Source organism: Pavona decussata, unplaced genomic scaffold (genome assembly GCF_977016875.1).
Source record: "Pavona decussata unplaced genomic scaffold, jaPavDecu1.1 SCAFFOLD_62, whole genome shotgun sequence".
NCBI classification, from domain to species: Eukaryota; Metazoa; Cnidaria; class Anthozoa; order Scleractinia; family Agariciidae; genus Pavona; species Pavona decussata.
The window spans coordinates 347,711-368,645 of record NW_028145483.1 but is presented as its reverse complement, the minus strand read 5'-3'; the positions used below and the strand labels follow the sequence as shown (position 1 = coordinate 368,645).

Sequence of the window (20,935 nt, the reverse complement as noted above, 5' to 3'; positions counted from 1 at the left end):
CTTATAAACTTGAAATCTAGTTGATAAATTTTCTACATGTACAAAAGAGCTATATAATGGCTCTGTCATTTTCTTGTATTCATTCATGTTAAAAACACATTAATTTTACACAATTGTTTTAATTATCGCTTTTGACATGCAACTTCAGTATGGTTGGAATCTGCGTGAAACACGGCTGTATGGTAATCTTGCTGGCGCAGCAGGTCTGATCTGGAACTGGTCAGGGTGGAACAGAGGTAACGGGCAGGAAAGATCACCCGTAAACTGGTTTGACTGGACTGACGAGCGACGCCTGGCTGGTCTGATCGGTCTGCCGTATTGTTGATCTTCTGAGCTTTCCTCCATCAGTGGATAGGAGATGTATTCAGCTTGCTTCGAGTGGTCTGAGTGAAGGGATCGGTTCACAAACTGCAGTCTTCTCTGATACGCTACTCTGTTTTCAAGAAGGTCAAACTGGTTTGACGGAGTGGTCTGACAGCCGGACGTCATCTTTCGTTCTAATTTTCTTGACTTGGCTCGTCGGTTCTGAAACCAATACTGAAAAAGGAAACAAAACATATTAATTAATTTACTTATCGAATCAACAAGAACATAATTGAACCTGACTTTAAAATCACAGCATTCTACCGGCAAATCCCAATAAGATATCACAATCAATTTAATTAGACCCAGAGCTCAGCAATTTGCACAAAATCATTTCAAATGGAACAAACACAAAACAGTCCTGAATTGGAATACAACAAAAAACAAATGTGTTTTTTGTAGGATATCTTTAGTACGTCAAGTTTCAAGTTTATTTTTGCCACTATAAATGAAATTTATTAGAAGCGTAAAAATGATAAAATAATGGTGGTGAGGAATTAAGCGAAGCCCATGAGAAACCACAAGGCTTTTAAATAATGGGCTCACTCTAACATATATTATTCACAATTTGACAGTAGAATAATGACAAAAAACAATGACAGAGTAGAATAAAAACAGGGCTAAGACATTACATTCTCAGTAACATTGTATGAAAGCCATGCATCGTATACGCATGGAGGAAAATTATGATAAACAACATTAAGTTTCTCCTTTTCATGCCAGCATTTGCGAAACAGGCAAGGAATGTTAATAGACTTTCTCCAAAATGGCGGCAACAGATTTGAATGAGTTCAAATTGAACTGAATGAAAAACTGATACCAGCACTGGAAAGAGCACCTTTACTTTAGTAACCTTGCAAAGTTTCAGCATGTTAGGTATTGTATCAGCTTAGAAAATGTAAGATGAAATTTGACAAATTTACAGACGTTTGTATGACTGGGGGCATACGTCATACCCCAAGTCATAAAAACGTCTGTAAATTTTTCATTTTTCAACTTCGTTTTCTCAGCTGATATTACACCTGATATGCTGAAACTTTGCAGGGTTACTAAAGTAAAAGTGCTCTTTCTAGTGCGGTATACGTTTTCAATTTTAACTTATTTGAATTTTCGGTTGCCATTTTGGAGAAGGGTCTATTATGTTAGAGACTTTTGCAATGCACGTCTGTGTCATGTTAGTATCGCATAAGTTGATGGATATTTCATTCTCAATTGGCCTGGAGCCCATTATCCGGAGAGTGCAACTTCAACACTAAGCCTATCTCACGGCTTTTTTAAAGACCGTTCTATTTTTAGACACGGGTTTCAGATTACGCATTTCTACGAAAATGTAAGTTCCGGTCGTTATGTGTATTGATCAGAAATATTATATATATGAGAAAAGAAAAAATGGCCGCCAGTTTAGTGATAATTGCGCGCCCCGGGAAATGGGCCCCTGTGAAAACTATATGTCGTGTGCTGATTGTTTTGTTGTGTTTTGAATTGCAGCCAAATTAATTAACATTTCACGTTGTTCATTTCCAATTTTTAATTACGAGTGAACGTTACGCAGAAAGTCACCTTCACACTTTTGATCGGGATCCCAAGTCTCTGTCCCAGTTCCTTGTAATCGTAGGCTGTTAAATATGGCCGCCGTCTGAACGCTTGTTCCAGCTCCAACACTTCGTTCCGCGAAAAGCTCGTGCGTTGTCGCTTCTTTCCCGGTGGCTGCTCGGGATGAGTCGATACTTGGTCGGGCTCGCTGTCACAGTCGCTGCTGAAACTTGTTATGTCAGAATAAGGAGTCAACAATGGGCTGTTTTCTCTGTGGCTGGGACGAGGACTTGCGCACTCGGAGTAAGGCGATAATGGCGGACTGGTGTCACTGTGACATTCTGCAAGGGAAAACAGAAACGCCGTTATAATTTATTTGAATTGGACTTATTTTCTCAGTTCTCATTGTCTGAAAGAATACTGCTCGTTTTATTGAAATTAGCGGGCAGGCTGAGGAATCAATCAAGGTAATGGCCTGATAAGGTTTAAATTCTGGGCAGTCTTTAAACTAAGATACAAACGTAACAGCACCACGGATTTACACAATCAAAAACAACGCATATGCTAGTAATCGGTCGAAATCGCTCTGATCATTAGGTAAATGTTTTAGAATTTTTCCCGTTGAAACTCATAAAGGCAACCATATCTAATATGTTGTAAACAAAGAAACGAAGATTGATGCCGTAAATTTCACAATTAGACAAGAAAGAACTGGATTATAGTATCATAATAATATAATTTGTTGGAAACAAGAAAAGACCAAAACGGGTTTACTTTAAGGTGTTAACCGTTGAGTAACATGCTTGAAAACGCTAATTTTGAAAGGCTAATGTAAGAGTTCAACTCACCGGGACCTGATGAAGACTGCGTGAGGTCATTTGCTAGACCCAGGATACTGCAGATGGAGAAGTCGGTGAGTGGCTTACTGGAGACTGGTGCACGGATAGGAGGCTCGGGAAACGACACACGTGATCCTCTGGCATGCGCAGAACGCACAAGAACGTCCATAAGTGCAGCGACTGAATTAAACCGGTTACACTCCATTTCAACTACTCTGATGCACTTGCTACACAAACTGATGAAGAACCCACTTGAATGCAACCCTTATTTATACCCTGACACCTGTCAGTCACCAAACAACAAAGCCGGCGCGCGGGCCGACAAACAAATTGTTTTGTTAGCTGCCGATAACAAGTTTACAGTTATCAAACTGGCACGCGCCGCTCTTATCAAAGGCGGTCATAATAAACAAACAACTCTTCGTTGCCGATAACAAGAGACTCGGCTTATTGTTGACAAATTATGGCGGTTTTTTTTTAGAAACGATTGTGTTCTTAGTTATTCATTGCCCGCTTTCCCGCTTCTTCAGAAGATCATCTAAAGTTCCCAAAGCTTATTGAACTGCCATAATTTTTTGTTTCGGGAGGTTTTTACTAAACAAACTGAAAACAATTTATTTATTGTTGTGGTATTATATGTAATAATGTTGCTCAAGAGATCTCTTTTGTTTCATACGTTAGTCTTTACTATATATCGAGAAGCTAAAATATCTAAAAACGAATATTTGGTCTTATCGACTGAGTCGACAAGCTAACTTGGCCGCCGTAAAGCTCTCCAATCTCTTTACAGTACCCAAATTACCTTATCAACTCAGTTGATAAAACGAAATATTTGGTTTTATCAAAATAGTTGATGCGGACGGTAATTTGGCGAGTGCTTGCTCTGACGAAGGGGCTAATTTATAACGCTCGAAACGTTAGCACTCGAATCTCTTTACGGTGGCCAATTTACCTTTAGTTATCAACTCTGTTGTTAAACCAAACATTCATTGTCTCTCCCCACCTGTGAAGCAACACGATTTCTTTAGAAACTTTTCTCCTTAGCCATTTAATAAAATCAAATAGTCGTTTCCACTCTCCCTTACCAAAGCAGCATCAGCATCTTTAGAAACAAGCCCCTCTTAAAATCTTTAAAACCTGTACTCAAGTCTTTGGGATTGTCCCGCATTCCCTCTCGACGACAAACGAGACCTAAAACACCCCAGAAGAGACTTAGTAGCCCTGACTGTGATTTGTAATAACGAGCACCGGCTGCAAAATAGTCTCAAGGCTTTTGTTAGTGGCAACTTTTACTGACATCAGTGCAATAATAAAAAATTTTGTTGTAATTGTTATTTTTGAACTCATCCTACAAGAAACGACCCTTGTAAACATAATCAGAGAAGAAACGATATGGTCACGGTAAATGAAACGATGCAATTTATTACGGATGAATAAAACGACTAAATACGATGCTTACACTTCACAGTTCAACTTTAATAAACAATTTTAAAAAACAACTTGGCACATCTCAAGTAAGTCTAACATTATTAATCATTCCTTGTAAATCCAGTTGCTAAAGTTACGGCTGCGACATATTCCTCCAATGAATGGTGATTACTTCTGCATGAAGAGGGGAGACTTGTCACCCGCGGCAAACGACTGCACAACATCGACAGTGGACTCGAGAAACCTGTTGCCATGACAGAGGCGTACGGTGGGCCTGAATGACCAATCACAGAGCAGCTTTTATGATCACTGGTTTTGCATCTTAGGGCCAAGGATGTCGCGGCGCTGGGACTGAAAGGAGAGGGAAAACTCCATGAAGTGACTGTGCTGTCCGGTCGGCGCGGAAATGGCGGGAAAACAGGAGCCGGTGGAATGGCGAGTGTAGCATCTTGAGTCCGTTGACGTTTGTTCTTCAGTTCGCGTCTTCGCCATCTTGAGCGGCGGTTTTGAAACCAAACCTGGAAAAAAAAACAATCGCTCAGCTTATGAATTGGAAATTTGTGTAAAGAACATGAGATAAAAGAAAGAGCTGACAAGGTATTCGACCTGTAACTTTCTTTTTATTGGCTGGAGTCGGATGGCTCTTTTAGTGTTTTTTTTTTTTTTTTTTTTTTTTTTTTCAATTTTTATTGATTATTAAATATTCAAGAATACAATTTTAACCATTACAAAGGAAAGAAAAACATGTAATACTAGTTAATTAAATAAAATAAAACTACAACAGAAACATTAACAAACAACAATACGAAGTCAGTTACAGGGACATTTTGTATTTGAATCCATTCACATAAATCCTGTCACTGTTTAAAATCCTTCCATTGAATATCGTCACGTTTAATTATTGGAAAATATGAATTAATTTCTCCCATTTCTTAAGATGCTGCAAAAGTTTATCATTCTCCCTTGCAATATAGAGCTCAATGTTGTACACACGTTTAGTCCTCGCGATAAAAACTGGCAGATTAGGTTCGGATATTTTTTGACATCGATTGGAATAAAGATAGAATTTACCCATTAGCAACATGTGATTAATTAGAGTGAAGTCATCTGTGGCATCAAATTTTCCAAATATTAAATCTGTCTCTTTTAGTGTACTGATTTGAATTCCATTATCCCTTAACCAGGACAAAACGTGTTGCCAAAATTCAAAAGATACTTTGCAAGAGAAAAACAAATGCTCGATGGACTCTTTGTCCTCTTGGCAAAAGGTACAACATGGAGAGTTAGTTAGGCCTAGCCGAAATAGCTTTTCATTGGTGTAAAGAATACAATTTAGTATTTTATATTGAAATTCCCTAAGTTTTGCTTCTAATGTAACATTAAAGGCTAAGGAGTAAACCTTTTCCCAATCAACAATTGTATCTGAATACCTATGTTGTAACTTTTGTTTAGCGGTGGGTGGGATCTGTTTTCTCTCAAGGAAAAATTGATATATCTGCCTCGATGAGACATCAGAAATCGCAGTTGAATTTCCGTTATCTGTCTTGATTGTCGGGGTGCTCGGAATGGGATGGTTTGATGATAAATTAGTGGAAGCTTTAGCAAGGGCACGCCATTCAGACGGGATTGAATTTACAATTCTCATAAGGAAAAATCTTTGCTCTGGGGATGTAAGGGGGATGAGAAAATCTAGTGAAAAGGAGCAATTAACGGACATTAAATCGCCTATTCTCAGAAAGCCAAGGTCAATTAAATCTTTCCTGTATGTAGATCTTTTGTCTAAACAAATAAATTTGTTGTTCCAAATTATTTCACTTAAAACCTCTTGAGCTGTACTCGGCTTTTTTCCGTTTAAGGCTCTTTTAGTGTTGATGAGAGTTTTCATTTTAAGAAGCTCTAATTTGGCGGATAAGACGATATAGGTTTTAATCGAGAAAAAATGATATCGTGGTTCATTCCGCGTGTTCTAGAAATTAATTTTGTGGTACAGGTTCAAACGCAAATGACCAAATGTTCAGTTTTACAACTGCAAATGTATTTGTATTTCATTCTGGATCCTACATGAAGGCAAAAACTAATTTCAGACTCATCACAAGATTCTAACCTTTTAAGCTTGCGACAGTGCAACTTACATCATTAAGTATCTTTGATAAAAGTGTGTTAAAATCTCTTCTCGTAATTACTGCTATCGGTTTAAAAATTTTGTCGAATAGGTACAATGTGTAATGCTGCGCCATAAATATAAATTTTCCAGTCTGATTTAAACACCCAGTTTCTTGCCCCGGATTATTTTGTCTACTACGTAATTAATAAACTGTGTTACCTGAATCCTATCCTCTTTGATGTTCAGTTCCTGTGCAAGTTCTTCTCTAATGGTGATTCGAGGAAACTTTTCTTCCATGAAGCATTCTTCCAAGCGATCAAGCTGTTCTTCAGTGAAAGCTGTTCGGCGGCGCCTCTGACGCACTGTGTTGTTACCTTGGAAACAAATAAATATACTGCGTTAGCCTCTACGCAAATGCATGAGTTAGTTCCAATCGACTTATGCGAGTTAAATTCAAGTTGACTTTATAGATACTAACTTTAGTGTTTGTCATTTTTAATTTCCCATTTTTGAGCATTTAAAGCCAGATTATTTTAATTTGTAGTTTCAAAAGCTTAACTTAATTACTCAAAGAGCAGCATTTGATACAAAGACGGCACATTTTTTCTTGCTACAATTTTGCGATTTTCGAACGGCAAAATAAAGCCAAAACAAGAACATTGATGCACATTTTCCTCTTATAAATAAGTGACTATCCTTTTTCTGTGAAGTTTTCACAATTCTAAAACCAAATTTTAAATTCGAAGAGGAGCCCCAAATTTTCAGGTCGCGAAAATTTCCAGTAACTATTCGTTGATCTGATAAGCGAAATACTATTAAAACGTTTAAAAATATATCAAGGCTATTCAGAGATCTAAGAACATTTCCGAAGCATAAATCATACAATCCTAGTTCTGATGGCTTTAGATTGTTTGGTGTTTTGTTTATCACTCCGGGGAAGGTCTCAGTTCCAACGTTCCTTGGAAACGCTAACTCGTTCAGTACAGTAAGTTAAACGAATCTCACTTATAAACCGGAAAATGCTGTCTTGACCTGAGTGTATAACTTTTAACGCTAATTCACTCACCACTTTCCAGTTCGTTAAATTTCCTTTTGTGTCCTCCAGAAGCCATATTTACGCTTGAATCGTTGTCTTCAACACTGCTAGCACACGAGTCGTTAGTCTTTTGAGCACTGACTGCAAGATTTGTCATCACACGCGCGTCCACTCACCTTTTATTTCTATTCACGCGTGGGTGGGTGGGCATTGTGAACAATACAGCAGTCAATCAACACATCAGGAAAAAGTCACACAAAATGGAGTAAAGTAACATCTACTTGACGAATTTAATTGTTATAAGAATCTTTTGTTGTATTCACTTTTGCCTCTTTTGTTAGTTTGTGAATTGAAAAGGCTGACAATATTGCTGACCAGAAAATTAAACATCTCCTTTGTTCAATTTCAATTCAGATCCAAATAGTCAACTTATCAAGATCAACAAACGATAAAAACCTGATACAAAACTTGCGTTAATGTTATGAGTCCATTGCCACTTTATTTTTATTAATAAACAACAATAAATTAAAATGCCTTTATTTAATGAACACTAGCACTAGAAATTTAAGTTTCCAACTATCTCATTATAGTCGTAACAATAATTATTACGTTTTTGAAACCGGTTATGTGAAGACCTTTGGGCGAGTCGGTGTTTTTGTCTCAGGCCGGCAGGTTGTCTCCAGCAAATTTTATTTGCTTTTTGAATGAACGAGTGAGTGAGTGAGTGAATGAATGAATGAATGAATGAATGAATGAATGAATGAATGAATGAATGAATGAATGAATGAATGAATGAATGAATGAATGAATGAATGAATGAATGAATGAATGAATGAATGAATGAGTTTTGCAATCTAGCCAAGACACATGCAATAGCACGCATATGCTTGTAACATTGCGCGCAGCAAAATTGCAGTATTAACCTCTCCTGACTATTTAAGTCCACCACTGTACTTGAAAATGATTAACCCAATATTTTAGGTGTGAGGGAAGCATCATACGCGCGTGAAAGGTGAGCGGTGTTTCCGAACCTTAAAAACCTGATTACCAGCCAGACACAAAAGATACTACGCAATAAAAATAAATTTTCAAACAAGAAAAAGTAGCTTCTTTGCAAGAAAGGTATACAGCTGTACGTGTCTCTTCGTCATGCCAAATTCTAGGATCACTATCTCGCAATTTTACTTGTAAGATGAAGTAAAACCGTTAACAATGTGGCATTTTCTCACCTTATAGGTAACAATACCTCATTAATACTGATATGCATATTACCCGTGGTACTTTTGTTCGCCTTACGTGTTATATCAAAGTTGTGATGTTATAATGTGAAAACAAAACCGTTGACAATATTTTTTACAATGTTAGAGTTTGTTTGTAGCCTTTTTAAAAGATCGTTAAAGGAACGTCGATGCGACTGAAAAAATGTGAGAGGTGGTCTGCGTAAAGAATGTGCAGTACGTGCTAGTCTCCCTACAGAAGTTGTTAATGGTAAAGAGGCTGCATGCGCAAGCTCGGAGTGCTATTGATAGCTCTTGCCGTTCACATGCACTCATTCCAACTCTTGTGATGTCTTAAGCCGGGATAATTTATAAGTAACGATTCACCGGCTCGATCACTAAGTTTTATCGCATGGGCATTTTACGCGTTACATTTTGTCAGCCGATTTCCTTGTCTGTTGGTGTAACGCGGATTGAAAATGGGCCTGAGTAAAAAAATCTGAAGCACTGATACAGATTTTACAAACTGGGTCGATTTTTGTCCGTTGGTTCATTTCCTTTGCGTGCACATGACCGATGACACTCGGCAGCCACTCGAGGCACTGAGTTTCAATGCAACGTTCGGTCAGCGTTACTGCAGATCCCGAGCGGGTCTGACACGAGAGCCTGTTTGAGATAGTCCTCAATTAAAAACAAGATAGTTATCTTCGGCAACGAAGGACAGCCATTATTATTATAATTATTATTATTATTATTATTATTATTATTATTATTATTATTGTTATTATTATTATCGTGAAATTAGGCCAAATCCGCCCTATTAATCGTTATGCGACTTAAAAGTTTATTTCTCCCGCGCGCTCGAAGATCCTTACGCGAAACTAAAGGGGATTTGAACAAATAAGGCTATCCGGGTTTTCCGTTTCCTTAAAAAAAGATAAGAAGAAGAAAAAAGAAAGTTCTAACTTGCGGGTCGAGGAAATAAAGAGTAGGACATGAACTGGATGCATCAGAGAATTAACTCTGTCAGTGTATGTTAAAGTGCTAGATTGAGCCCATTTTACTAAGCGTTTACTGGGCCATAGTAAGGAAATGAGAGTCTGCATGAGGCAAAGAAAAAGTATTTGACGTCGGCAGGAATCGAACCCATGACCACCAGATTTGATCAACCCTTGCTAAACAAGTACAATACATCATTCTCAAAATAAGTGATTTGGTTCAAACCGAATTACTTCAAAAAGTATTTTGTTTTCTTTTGTCCACTTAGGCCAAAAGCCGATCATTATTTCATTCAATGTATTGGGATTTCTAATTTTTGTTGTACGCGTCATATCAGCTTGTTCAACTGCAGCCCTTCTATTTTCTCTTTAAGTCATTGAGCGAGGAAAATATATACTCACTAGTTACTGTGCGTAAACGCGGATCAATCAAAGTTGAATCCTTTTGAATGTTTGGTTTATCAACAGAGTGGTTACTAAAGGTAATTTTACCATCTTAAATAGAATCCCTTTACGATGGCCAAGTAACCTTTGGTTATCCACTCTGTTAATAAACCAAACATTCGTTTCACTCCCCACCGACGAAGCACCACGGACAGTTTCTTCATGAAGTTGAACTGTGTGGAAACGAACGCGAATATTTGCAACAAAATGAGAGAAACCAAGTTTAGTCTTTTATATTGGTTGCTTTGTATTCGCGCTAATGATTCATTTAATACATATCCGAAAAGAAGACGAGCATAATAATGAACACAATCTTTCTCAATTACAAAATGTTTTTATTTACAGTGAACCGCCTCCCGAAAAATCATAATTATAATAATGTCATCGGGCATTGCGGCGTATTTTGCAGGCTAAAATGTATATATTTTAGCCCGCTGCTCTGAGCCAATAAGAAAGAAGGAAATAACGTAAACCAACCAATCAGAACTGGAAGCCATTCAGCTGTTCCCGCCGTTTTGTTAATTGTTTCAATGGTAGCGCTGCCATCTGCAAAGAAATTGCTTTGAGCCACAAAATCGATGGAAAACCTGACGAAGAATCAAATTCTCGGTCGTCTGAGCTAGATGAAGAGGACTTTAATACAGAAACTCGTGGGCGATGGTGGAAATAATGCCTGTAGTACGTAGCTCCATGGCTGGAGGCGAGGTGAGTGTAATTTGTCTTCTTTGAGCGAACAGGCGTAAGTAACCATTTCTTCGCTGTTTACAAAATTCTATTAATCTTTTTAAAAGCTTAGAAGCAACGTTTATTATTACAAATTTTGCGGTGTTCTGCCAAAGTTTTGAGTTTTTGTGACAAAAAAAGCTTTTGTACAATAAAAAAAAAAAACAAAAAAAAAACGCAATCCCGCAGCGTTCACAGAGGATATCGGGATCGCTTACTGTACTGTCTTTGATTCCTTTCGTGAATGCCCTCTGAAATTATGATTAATAGTAACAGAGTTGATGTTCGTAGGCGTAAATATGTTTTTAGCCCTTCTCAGAACTCATTTAAAAAAAAAATAAATGAGCCTGAGTCGGGCAAAAACATATTTACGCCCGCAAACATCAGCTCTATTGTTATATTATGTTTTCCGACAGTGAAAAACAAAACACTTTCCCTTTTATAAACTTGAAAATCCAGTTAAATCTATTTTATGTAAATACAACTGACCTATGTTACAATTTTCGCATTTCATTATTTATTTAAAAAAAAGGCCCAGCAGTTGTTCAAAAACCGTATAATCTAATCCTGGATTAACCTGAACTTTGATTCGAGTTTGATTACTAACCAATAAAGATTTTTCGAAAAGATTTTTGTCCCTCAGTTTTGACTTAGCGATTTCTTTGTCTTAAGCATAAAATTTGCTATCTAAGGCCCTGTTCAGACTAGGTGCCCGTGCCAGAGCTCTGTGCTCGGGCACTAAAAAGGACGTTGGTCAGACTCCTTGGTGCCCAAGGAGCAATCGTGCTCTCCTTCGTGAATTTAGCGCCCGCCATTTTGTTTGCTGTATCGTAGGGAAGCATGAGGAAAAAACGCGGGAACTGACAAAATCCTGTTCACACCAGTGCCCGTGCCCAGGAACGGTGCCCGAGTACTACCTTTGGAGATAGTGCCCGTGCCCGGGCACGGTGCCCCGAATTTTTACTCGGGCACCGACAAAAAGCTCTGTTCAGACCAGTGCCCGTGCCCGGGAACCGGGAACCGGCACCTAGTCTGAACGGGGCCTTAGACAATTTTAACGAGCGAAATGAAAACCTCGGTTAACTTTTAATCGGGGCCTAGCATTAAACGGCTTTCCAACCTGACCGGGCCCAGCTTCTACTTACTCATTTATCTGTAAACCTAATGTTGTTTTGCTTTATACGTTTGATAGCCTACAATATTAAAAGGACCCCTGGGTGGACTCAACCCTGCTCATGCTATACCCTTTGTAGAGTTGAGTTGAGTAAGTTATTTATCCGATATCTTTCCATTTGTCAGAACCAACCGGCCAGAGTAGTCAGCTCTTAAACGGAATTTACCAATTTTAATGATAAATTTTACTCAAGTCCTTGTTTTCTGCACTGTCTTCTTCATTCCAAAGCGTTCTCTCTGTATCTCGATGGTACCGGTAAGCTCACGCTTTTGTTGAGGGGCGAAACTGAACCATTTCTCCATTTGCAACACGATCGAAATTTTTCAAGAGGGCATGAAGATGAACAGAAGGCTTGCAAAGTGAGACGGAAATTAGAACTAAATGAAAACAGAATAACTGGGTTGATTGCTAAGCTAAGGTACGGAAATACAAAACATAAAAACCCAATGATCCACTTACACTTATCTTTGGTAAAAAGTTCTGGGAAACTCATCCTTAAAATCAAATAAACAATAAAAGGAACGTGGCATACACAATAAGCGATAAGGATCGATTTGGAAATTCCCATGATGTTTTGGCTTTGCTTGCGTCTCTTTTGTTTAGCAGTACTGCTCCCTGCACTGCATTCTGGGTTGGTTCGTTGTCTTAAAGCGCGCATGATACGAGAATACAAGGTGACTATAGTAATTAACGGTGCAATAGTTAGCATGATAAGGCCAGCTGTGTTGTGGATTGTAAACGCCAAAGTGTCGTCCCATGCAAATCTGCAGAATGTTTCCTCCCGAACGTCTTCCACTTTGGAAAAGTAAAATATTGGTACACAATACCCCATGGCTATGAGCCATGCTGCTAGCATCAGACTTATTCTTATCTTGCTTGACAGCAGTGTGGCTTTGAAGGGATACACCGTAGCGATGAATCTGTCGACAGCGATCAAAACCAGGCTTAGAATGGACACACCACTGGACACTATTCTAAAATACATTCCTACTTTGCATACCGGTGTGGCCAGAGGACCTTGAATTAGACTTCCTTTGCTTGTAATTATCTCATCAGTGAAGTACTGCGGCCAGGCCGTGAGACTTGCAAGAAAATCAGAAACCGCCATATTGACGTAGTAGAAGTTGGTGCTTGTTCTAAGGTTTGGATTCTTGTACACAGTAATAAACACCAAAAGGTTGCCAATCAAACCGCCAAAGGTGATTACAGCCATTGCTGTTGTGAAGAAAACAGAAACGGCTTCTGAGCACCGTGGGTCATCACTGGAATTGATTTGGGTGGAATTGTTCATTGTGATAAAGGTCGCCTTACTTTCTTTTCTTTTTGAAGGACGTACCGTGTAGCACGAAAATTTTGCGGGAGTTTTATTTTGCGGATTGGCGAGTTTTTGTGGTTTGCGGGAACAAATTTTTGCGGTTCGAGATGACTGAAATTTTTGCTGGGAACTAATTTTTGCGATGCTTTGTTAAAGCAGCAGAACATTTAAGTGAAGAAACCTTAATATTTTTAACTTTTATTGTTGAGTCACAGTTCACTCTACTTACATATTAGAGACATATCACTGTAATACCTTACTGCGTAAAGGGACTGAACAACAACGAAACAAAACAAAAAGCCTACCTGGCCTACTATGCACAACCAAACACTATATTATTTTATAAGAAAGCAGTATGAACGTTTGAATTACCCGTAGCTGAAACCTTTCTAGGCATACAGAGCGGCTTTCGTGTGAAAGATGTAGCAAGTATACAACTTTGAAACCTAACTGGTAGCGGCCTGCTAAAATGCAAAAACTTTGCCCTACTGTAACGCAATGAGGCGGACTCAGTCGATGATAATAACACTCTTGTTCAGTTGAAGTTTCAAGAGTTGAAATAGCTTTTATTCAGGCCGCCGCAGAAGCGCCACTAGAGCATGGTTGGTCTGTTTAAGTCGAATGTTTACCGCTCCAATGGCGCAGATCTATTATAAGTGGAGTTTTTAATTTGACTAAAAGGAGTTAATTTTTGCGGCGTTTTATTTTGCGGGTGTTTTTTTCTGCGGGAACTAATTTTTGCGGATCAACGTCAATCCGCAAAATCCGCAAAAATTAGAACCCGCAAAATTTTCATGCTACACGGTAGCTATTTTAACCTGTTAGTAACGGAATAAGTAAGAATAATGCATGGTTAGAACACACTGAAGAAAATGGCACCCAACCGATGACGATGAAGCAAGTGATTAAATCAGTTAGTCAGTCAACCAGTGAGACAGTCAGATGGTCGGTTAGTCAGTCAGTGAGATACTAAGTCACTCAGTTAGTCACTCATGTATATCAAACACGAGAGGGTGTGTTTCATCAGATATCCAAACACTGAGAAGTAGGTTGAAAAAATCATAGTATCAGAAAATGAGGCGCAGCCGAGTGAAACACACTTGCTTTTGAGACTCTTTCGAGTGTTTGATATGGCCTCTCAAATGATCAATAATTCTCGGAGAAACTGTTCAAGGCTAACGTTTGCAAAGTTTTATGGTAATTAGGAACACATATCCAAGCCATGGTCACAGTAGTGGTTTTCTTTGTTTTCTCTTGATGAATTATTAATGAGTTTGAGAATCATTTTGAAACAGCAAAGTATCTTAGGAATACTTTTATTTTATCTTTGCATCGCTATAAATTTAGCGCGTCGTCAGCTGTTCAGTGCTCCAAAGCACATTATGATTTCGCCTGTGTTCCCTTGTATGCCTTCCTATAAAACTTCTATGGGACATTCTTCTCATCGTTATCTGTACTTAAGAACTGTCTTTTTCCTTTGGTATGTAAAATGTTCCGAATAGGACCCACTACGCGAATGGCAATCAGACACGGAAGGTGATTTCTACCAACGGAAACAAAATTACAAGGCCTACTCTGGGACCTGTTAAGACGCCTAAACTTTGAGCGACTTACGGCTATTTAGGATGACTTAAACAAAACACACTGTACAATTGAAGCGATTTTAAGCGACTTAATGCGATTTTGGGCGAGGTAAGGCAATTTTATGGCACTTAAGGGGAATTTTAGTGGAGCTCGCGCTCGCGCCGTAGGCGCGCGCGGCGGAGCCCCATAGCTAAGAGATTTTGGTAAACCCATCAGTGCGAGAAATTTTGGTTTGGTTATGACGTCATTTCCGTCCGACCGACCGCCCGTACGTACGCTTACTCCATGTAAGCCAACATGAAATGAGACACTCAAACCTTGTGCTGCAAATCAGGTTTCGGCGGGAAAATGCATGGCCAACTGCGCTGCCGGCCGCGTTTGTTTGGTAGGAAATTGCATCGCCAACTGCGTTTGAGAAAAACAAATAATAATAGTTTTGAAGACGAAGTGCACGACAAAACACAAACTCAATTTATGAATAAGTCTACAAACATGTAAGGGAGATAGAAAGAGATTGAGAAAACAGGCGACGAAGAAGCGAAGTTCGACGTCAAAGAGAGCAATTGAGAGCAGTAGCAAACAGGCGAAACATGAGTGACGAACAAAGAGAGAAAGTACGGGAAAGGATGCCGAAAAAAACCCGTGTTGCAGCACAGGGTTTGAGTGTCTCATTTCACATTGGCTTACATAGATGAGCGTATGTGCTGTAAACCGGGTTGTTTTTTTGGCGAGAAAATGCATGGCCAACTACGCTGCCGGCCGCGTTTGTTTGGCGGGAAGTTACATCGTCAACTGCGTTTGAGAGAAAAAAAAAAACAAAAAACAAAACAAAACAAAAAATAATTTTGAAGACGACAAGATACAAAGTCAATTTTTATATGTGACCAACAACAGTTGAAAGAGCAAGGCAACTAGCGGCGGGATAAACAAATCGACTGGCACATCATCAGAATCTGGAAGTGAAATCATTTTACTCCGATCCGGCGCGACTAAACGTTGGATTTTTCCTCTTGAAGTGAAACGTTTCGCTCACTTAACGTTGTAAAGCGAACGGAAAAATCAGCAATGGAATAAAGGGACTGGTTATTCTCAGAAGAGGCGAGTACATTCATGCAATTTTGTTGACAAAACTTTGCTGGTTTGCTAGTTTGCAAGATATTGTTTTCTTGCAGTTTTGACACGCCGTTTAACTTAAGCTTAAGCTAATACTGCTAACTTCAGAACAGTATTTTGAGCTCATTTTTTCGGTCCATGTTGATTATTTCCCTTGGAATTTTATTTTCTGATCTAGTCCAATTTTGCCGTCAAACAGCGGGAGAAAGAGGAAGGCGGGTCGCGGCGGGAGAAACAAATCGACTCTTTTAGCAGCTTTTAGAAGCGGCACTTCATAAACAGGGGCCGAATCTTGAAGAGAAATTATTTTACTCTAGTCAAGCGCGATGAAATGAAATTAAGATGTGATGGATTTTTCCTCTTGAAGTGAAACTCAACGTTGTAAACGAACGAAAAAATCAGCAATCGAATAAAAGAACTGGTTATTCTCCAAAGAGGCGAGTATATTCATGTGATTTTGTTGACAAAACTTTGCTGTTTTTGCAAGATATTTTTTTCTTGAAATGTTGACACTGCATCTTGTTTAACCTCGAGCAGCCTTTTGAGCTCATTTTTCGATCCATGTTCGTTATTTCTCTTGGAGTTTTATTTTCTAATCTCATCCCATTTTGCTTCATTTAAAAAAATATGATTCTGAGCTTAAAATAGTCAAACAAACGTCTCCCAACATTGTATCGTTGGCATAAACTACTGACAAATTTTTCTCGCATGTATTTCTAATTTTAGCATTTATCTCTGACAATCTTGACAGAAAACAAACAAAAATACTTAAAACAGTAGGATATAACCGCAAAGATTAAGATGTGTGAGTAATTTTTACTCAAAGTCTTTTCAAAGAACGTTAAAAGCGAATGTAAAATTAAAGTATGATTTCATTTTCATCAAAACAAAGTTTACGCAAAACATTCATTCCCTTGTTTTTTGTGAATTTTTCAAAGATCGTTGGCTAGTTTATTTCTGTACTTATTGCTAAGAATTATCACAGTGCTTTTTTCATTTATTACTCAAAGATATATTTGAAGTGTGTTTTTTTGGTTATTGTATCCATTTTCTCTGTGATTTATAGCGTACGGCCTTCTTGATAAGCAAAATTTACTAGACAGTGACAGTGCCGGTAGCGTGCGTTGGCTGTTCACAAACCGTTTTGCCTCGATCATCTTAAAAACTAAAAACAATAATAAAAACAGAAAATATCATTTTGAGTCCATTTAAATTCCGCTTTTATCACACAGAGGGCAAAATGTTCCTAAAACTATCAAGGAACTTCGTAAAACAGTCAGTAAAACACTCATCGACGGCGCAAGCAAACCAACAAATTATTTAATTTTTTCGTAGCATTCAAAAGAAACAAAACTGACGAGAACAGTTCCCTTAATACACATGTAATTAAGAGAGAATACAAGTTTAATTCAGGAGCAAACTAACAACGATAAATCAAATGTTAGGCATCAATTAATTGTTCACCTGAGCTGTGAAGCTTCCTACCGCTTGGAAATCACACGAACATAGATCGATAAAAATAGCAAACGATGGATCCAAAGAAGGAGTAATTTCTTCCTGCTCCTTCCTCCCATCAAAAGGACACTTTCATGCTCGGTTATAGTTCGTTGAAAGCACTTTAACGCCATGACTGATTTCAGTTTCTCAACCAAACAAAATAAAATCAATCCGATCCAAGTCTTTAGGAATTTCCTTCCTAGCTGCAGCACTTGATTTCCATCTATTTTTGGTACAAAGAACCCGGCTTAAAGAGTCGAACTTCGAAAGAACCTCAAAGAACTTGTTTTTTTGGACACAAAATGCAGAAACCAACAAAATGTAAAACTGTCGTACTCAGCCAATCAGCAGCGAGTATTTTCGCCGCTCGACCAATCAGGAGTAAGTAATTTTGCCCTCGGTGAAAGGAAATTACGAAAAACTGCCCTCTGTTACAAAAAATCAGCATTCAGTAATTTTGCCCTCTGTTTTACATTGTTATTGTTGATGAGCAGTTAGCTGCATATGCATTAAAAATGTATTATATAACTGCAGAATTGATGGGGAACTCATCAGGTTATTACGTTCATACAATAAGCAGACTTCTATTGTGGAGCTCCGCTTTTAGGCTTGGCTAAATATATATTACACAAGGTGCAGTGAGTTAGTCTTATTGTCATAGTTTTTATACTTGCTAAGTTATACATGGAGAGGAGAAAAAATTCCAAACTGAAGACGAAAACTTCCCAAACACTTAAAAAATAAATAAATAAATAAATAAATAAATAAATAAATAAATAAATAAATAAGTAAATAAATAAATGAATGAATAAATAAATAAATAAATAAATAAATAAATAAATAAAAGAGAAGGGGGGGGGGGGGAGGGTGGTGTCTCGTTTTTCTCGCCCAGCTGTCGGAAATCGGTTGACAAGCTCTACCAAACCGTTAAACAAAAATCGAAACGCAAATTAAAATGAAAACACACACAAAAATGAATCGAACCTCTCCAAGGTTAGAGTAACAAAACGAACAGAAACAAGTTAGTGACCTTCAAAGGGCTAGTAGTAAAATACCTAGATACTGACCGACATATTTCCTTTGAAGGAACCTTTGTAAACACTTATAAAGGACAAAGTCATCTGCGCTTTTTTTCCGGTAACTGTATGATTTCCGTTTCCCTTTGGTTACAACCGGAAATGAACGTCAATTTTCACTGAGTGTAATTACTCAGGTGATTGTAGAGATCCTGTTGATCTGATTGGTCCACGATTGCGTCATGTCCTGTTATAATCACCTCGCGCGAGGTGATTATAGCGAGAGCGACAACGAGAGCACTTATTTTCAAAATGGCCGCTTAGCGATTTGTTGATGTTTCTGAGGGGGAAAAAATGCAATACCGAAAGGCACTAAAGATGCAGCTAAGTCCGACGTGACACTTTTCGAAGGCAGATATGAAAATTTTGCTAATTGTATTTAAAAACTCTTGTAAATTGCATGTTGTCGATGTCGATGGCTTAAAATGAAGACAACAAATTAAGTTAAATTCACGCAAGATTTTCTTTAACAGAATGATTTCACAAACAAAACGAATTTAAGACAGAATTTGAAAGCATAGAAGTAAACAAGATAAATAAATGTCTCAGTTTTTATAACCTGGAAACTAGTTTGCTGTTGGTTCGGGCGGCTCTCGACCACCACCTATAATCACCGACTCACAACAAAAAAATTTCATCTGCAACAACCGTGTACTTGTTTAGTAAAGCCAATAATGGACTTAATTCCTACCTGAAGCAGCTTATCTCCGAGGGCAATTTATAAACGTCCGTTAACTGGCGAAGCCATGGATGCCAACAAGAAAATGTGCGATAAAGTGTTATCGCTAACACCGGCGGCTCGAGTTTTACACCAGACATCCTGCTTCATCTCCATCCGATCTTGGTAAACGGGTCGGAGAAACCCAGCATTCATTCACAGAAGTCAATGCTTCGCCTCAGCGAAGCAGCAGTTAAAGAATACCGCTTGAGGCATGTGCAGTTTATCGATTGAGTATGTAATTTCGATTGAGCATGTGACAATTATTCGCCGAAGGCGAAGTAAATATTGGTGAATATTCACCAATATTTACTTCGCCTTCGGCGAATAATTGTTTTAAAAATGTTTTTTCGTTTTCGATTCAGTCTTGGCCGATCTGAACCGACTTGACATTTCCGTCTTCAAACCACCAGTCAAAGTAAAGTATAATCTTTACAGTTAGCTAACCACCCGCTTATGGTAAACATACTCAAAAATTCACCCATGAATATTGCTTCTTTTATCGTAAGAAATTTTCCTCAGGAATCATCTTGTTTGTGCAAAATTTGAACCATGTAAGTTAAATAACCCAGCGTTTTTATATTGAAATTCTCAATACGTGCATGATCACTAAGAAAGGGCCCTGCTAGGATATAATAATAATAATAATAATAATAATAATAATAATAATAATAATAATAATAATAATAATAATAATAATAATAATAATAATAATAATAATAATAAAAAGATCGTAATAAAGGTTTCCGTTCATGGCACGAAACATGATTCGACTAAAGAAAAAATAGGCTCATATAAATTTCCCCAGACTGTTTAAATGAGCTTTTTCCGGTCAGTCGATATTAACAAAAAGGTTTGGTTTTTGGTAGAGCTCGTCAAAATAGTTGACTATCTGTTATCGTTTAGCTAAACATATATATTAGACGTAACAATGATGTTCTCTTATAAACAAATTCTGAGTATCAAATTTGGATAAAAAATATCAGATGATATTCTTAATACGTAAACGAGAGCAAACGCACGCCAAATTATTCTCCCCAGTCCTTTGTCCCTTGCTTACAGGCCTATTCTCATACAAGTGCAAAATAATAACAAGAATAACCAAAAGCAACAATGATGTTTGGAATAGAAGTAAAAGTCTTAAGCCAGCGACACACCTGGCGATTTTATACGCCGATCGCGGCGAATTTGATTGCCAGCGAAAAGCGCAAGCGATTTTCGCCACCGATTGTTGCGGACACACTTAAAGATTTTATACGCCGATAGCCGCGATCGGCGAAAATCGCCAGATGTGCCCAGTGCAGCGATTGCAATTTTCGCAGATCACCGTGATCGCCGTATAAAATCGATATCTGGAATGTCAGATATCGGCGATTAAATTCGACAAGTGTGCCCATTCCCGCGATTTTCTGCGATTATTGCTGTGAATTGGTTGTAAAGCCAACCCATCAGGTTGGGCGATTTTATCACATGAGTTTTCAAAACTGCGACATCGCCGCGATTGGCGAAAAAAATCACCAGGTGTGTCCGCATCAATCGATTTTCGCTGGCGGTCAAATTTGCCGCGATCGGCGTATAAAATCGCCAGGTGCGGCTTTAAACAAGCGAGGATTTTTTTGGTGGAGTAGCCTTGAAATTTAACTAGTAAGTATATTTCAAACATTTCGGTTGTTATGAGATAACTGCAATTCGTTATTTAAACTCGGTTGTGGATTAGTCTCAAAACGTACCTTTTCTAAAACGGAGAATGTTGTTTTCTTGTAAGTTTCAAAC

General features: G+C 38.2%; 3 protein-coding genes and 1 pseudogene across 5 annotated transcripts in view; all 4 read right to left on the bottom strand.

Annotated features, from left to right (window-relative positions):
• Positions 1–20,935, bottom strand: part of LOC146478829 (neuropeptide FF receptor 1-like) — a 94,401-nt pseudogene that overhangs the window by 17,835 nt on the left and 55,631 nt on the right. The gene's annotated exons all lie outside the window — the stretch shown is intronic.
• Positions 75–3,214, bottom strand: LOC146478838 (uncharacterized). Its single transcript, XM_085111518.1, has 3 exons — positions 2,745–3,214; positions 1,924–2,237; positions 75–537 (listed from the first exon to the last, which is right to left on the bottom strand). Exons 1-3 carry the CDS (start codon positions 2,938–2,940, stop codon positions 145–147), a joined length of 903 nt encoding a protein of 300 aa, XP_084967644.1. The 5' UTR covers positions 2,941–3,214; the 3' UTR covers positions 75–144.
• LOC146478837 (paired box protein Pax-6-like) lies at positions 4,234–7,523 on the bottom strand. Of its 2 annotated transcripts, none has more exons than XM_085111599.1 (3): positions 7,334–7,523; positions 6,487–6,641; positions 4,234–4,681 (listed from the first exon to the last, which is right to left on the bottom strand). In XM_085111599.1, exons 1-3 carry the CDS (start codon positions 7,458–7,460, stop codon positions 4,265–4,267), a joined length of 699 nt encoding a protein of 232 aa, XP_084967725.1. In that variant the 5' UTR covers positions 7,461–7,523; the 3' UTR covers positions 4,234–4,264. The 2 variants fall into 2 exon arrangements, with proteins under 2 accessions (XP_084967725.1, XP_084967726.1); XM_085111600.1 differs by having other exon boundaries at positions 7,337–7,523.
• Positions 12,459–14,099, bottom strand: LOC146478836 (uncharacterized). The gene is made up of 2 exons (XM_085111661.1): positions 12,860–14,099; positions 12,459–12,779 (listed from the first exon to the last, which is right to left on the bottom strand). The coding sequence occupies exons 1-2, from the start codon at positions 13,148–13,150 to the stop codon at positions 12,459–12,461; spliced, it is 612 nt and encodes a 203-aa protein (XP_084967787.1). The 5' UTR covers positions 13,151–14,099.

Coding starts and splice junctions, on each gene's coding strand:
- LOC146478838 (XM_085111518.1), bottom strand. CDS start 2,940: ATGGAGTGTAACCGGTTTAATTCAGTCGCTGCACTTATGGACGTTCTT. Junction 2,238..2,744: donor GCAGTCTTCATCAGGTCCCG/GTGAGTTGAACT, acceptor TTTCCCTTGCAG/AATGTCACAGTGACACCAGT. Junction 538..1,923: donor TCCCGATCAAAAGTGTGAAG/GTGACTTTCTGC, acceptor TTCCTTTTTCAG/TATTGGTTTCAGAACCGACG.
- LOC146478837 (XM_085111599.1), bottom strand. CDS start 7,460: ATGACAAATCTTGCAGTCAGTGCTCAAAAGACTAACGACTCGTGTGCT. Junction 6,642..7,333: donor ATTTAACGAACTGGAAAGTG/GTGAGTGAATTA, acceptor TTTGTTTCCAAG/GTAACAACACAGTGCGTCAG. Junction 4,682..6,486: donor TCAAAGAGGATAGGATTCAG/GTAACACAGTTT, acceptor TTTTTTTTCCAG/GTTTGGTTTCAAAACCGCCG.
- LOC146478836 (XM_085111661.1), bottom strand. CDS start 13,150: ATGAACAATTCCACCCAAATCAATTCCAGTGATGACCCACGGTGCTCA. Junction 12,780..12,859: donor AAGGTCCTCTGGCCACACCG/GTATGCAAAGTA, acceptor CGCTGTCGACAG/ATTCATCGCTACGGTGTATC.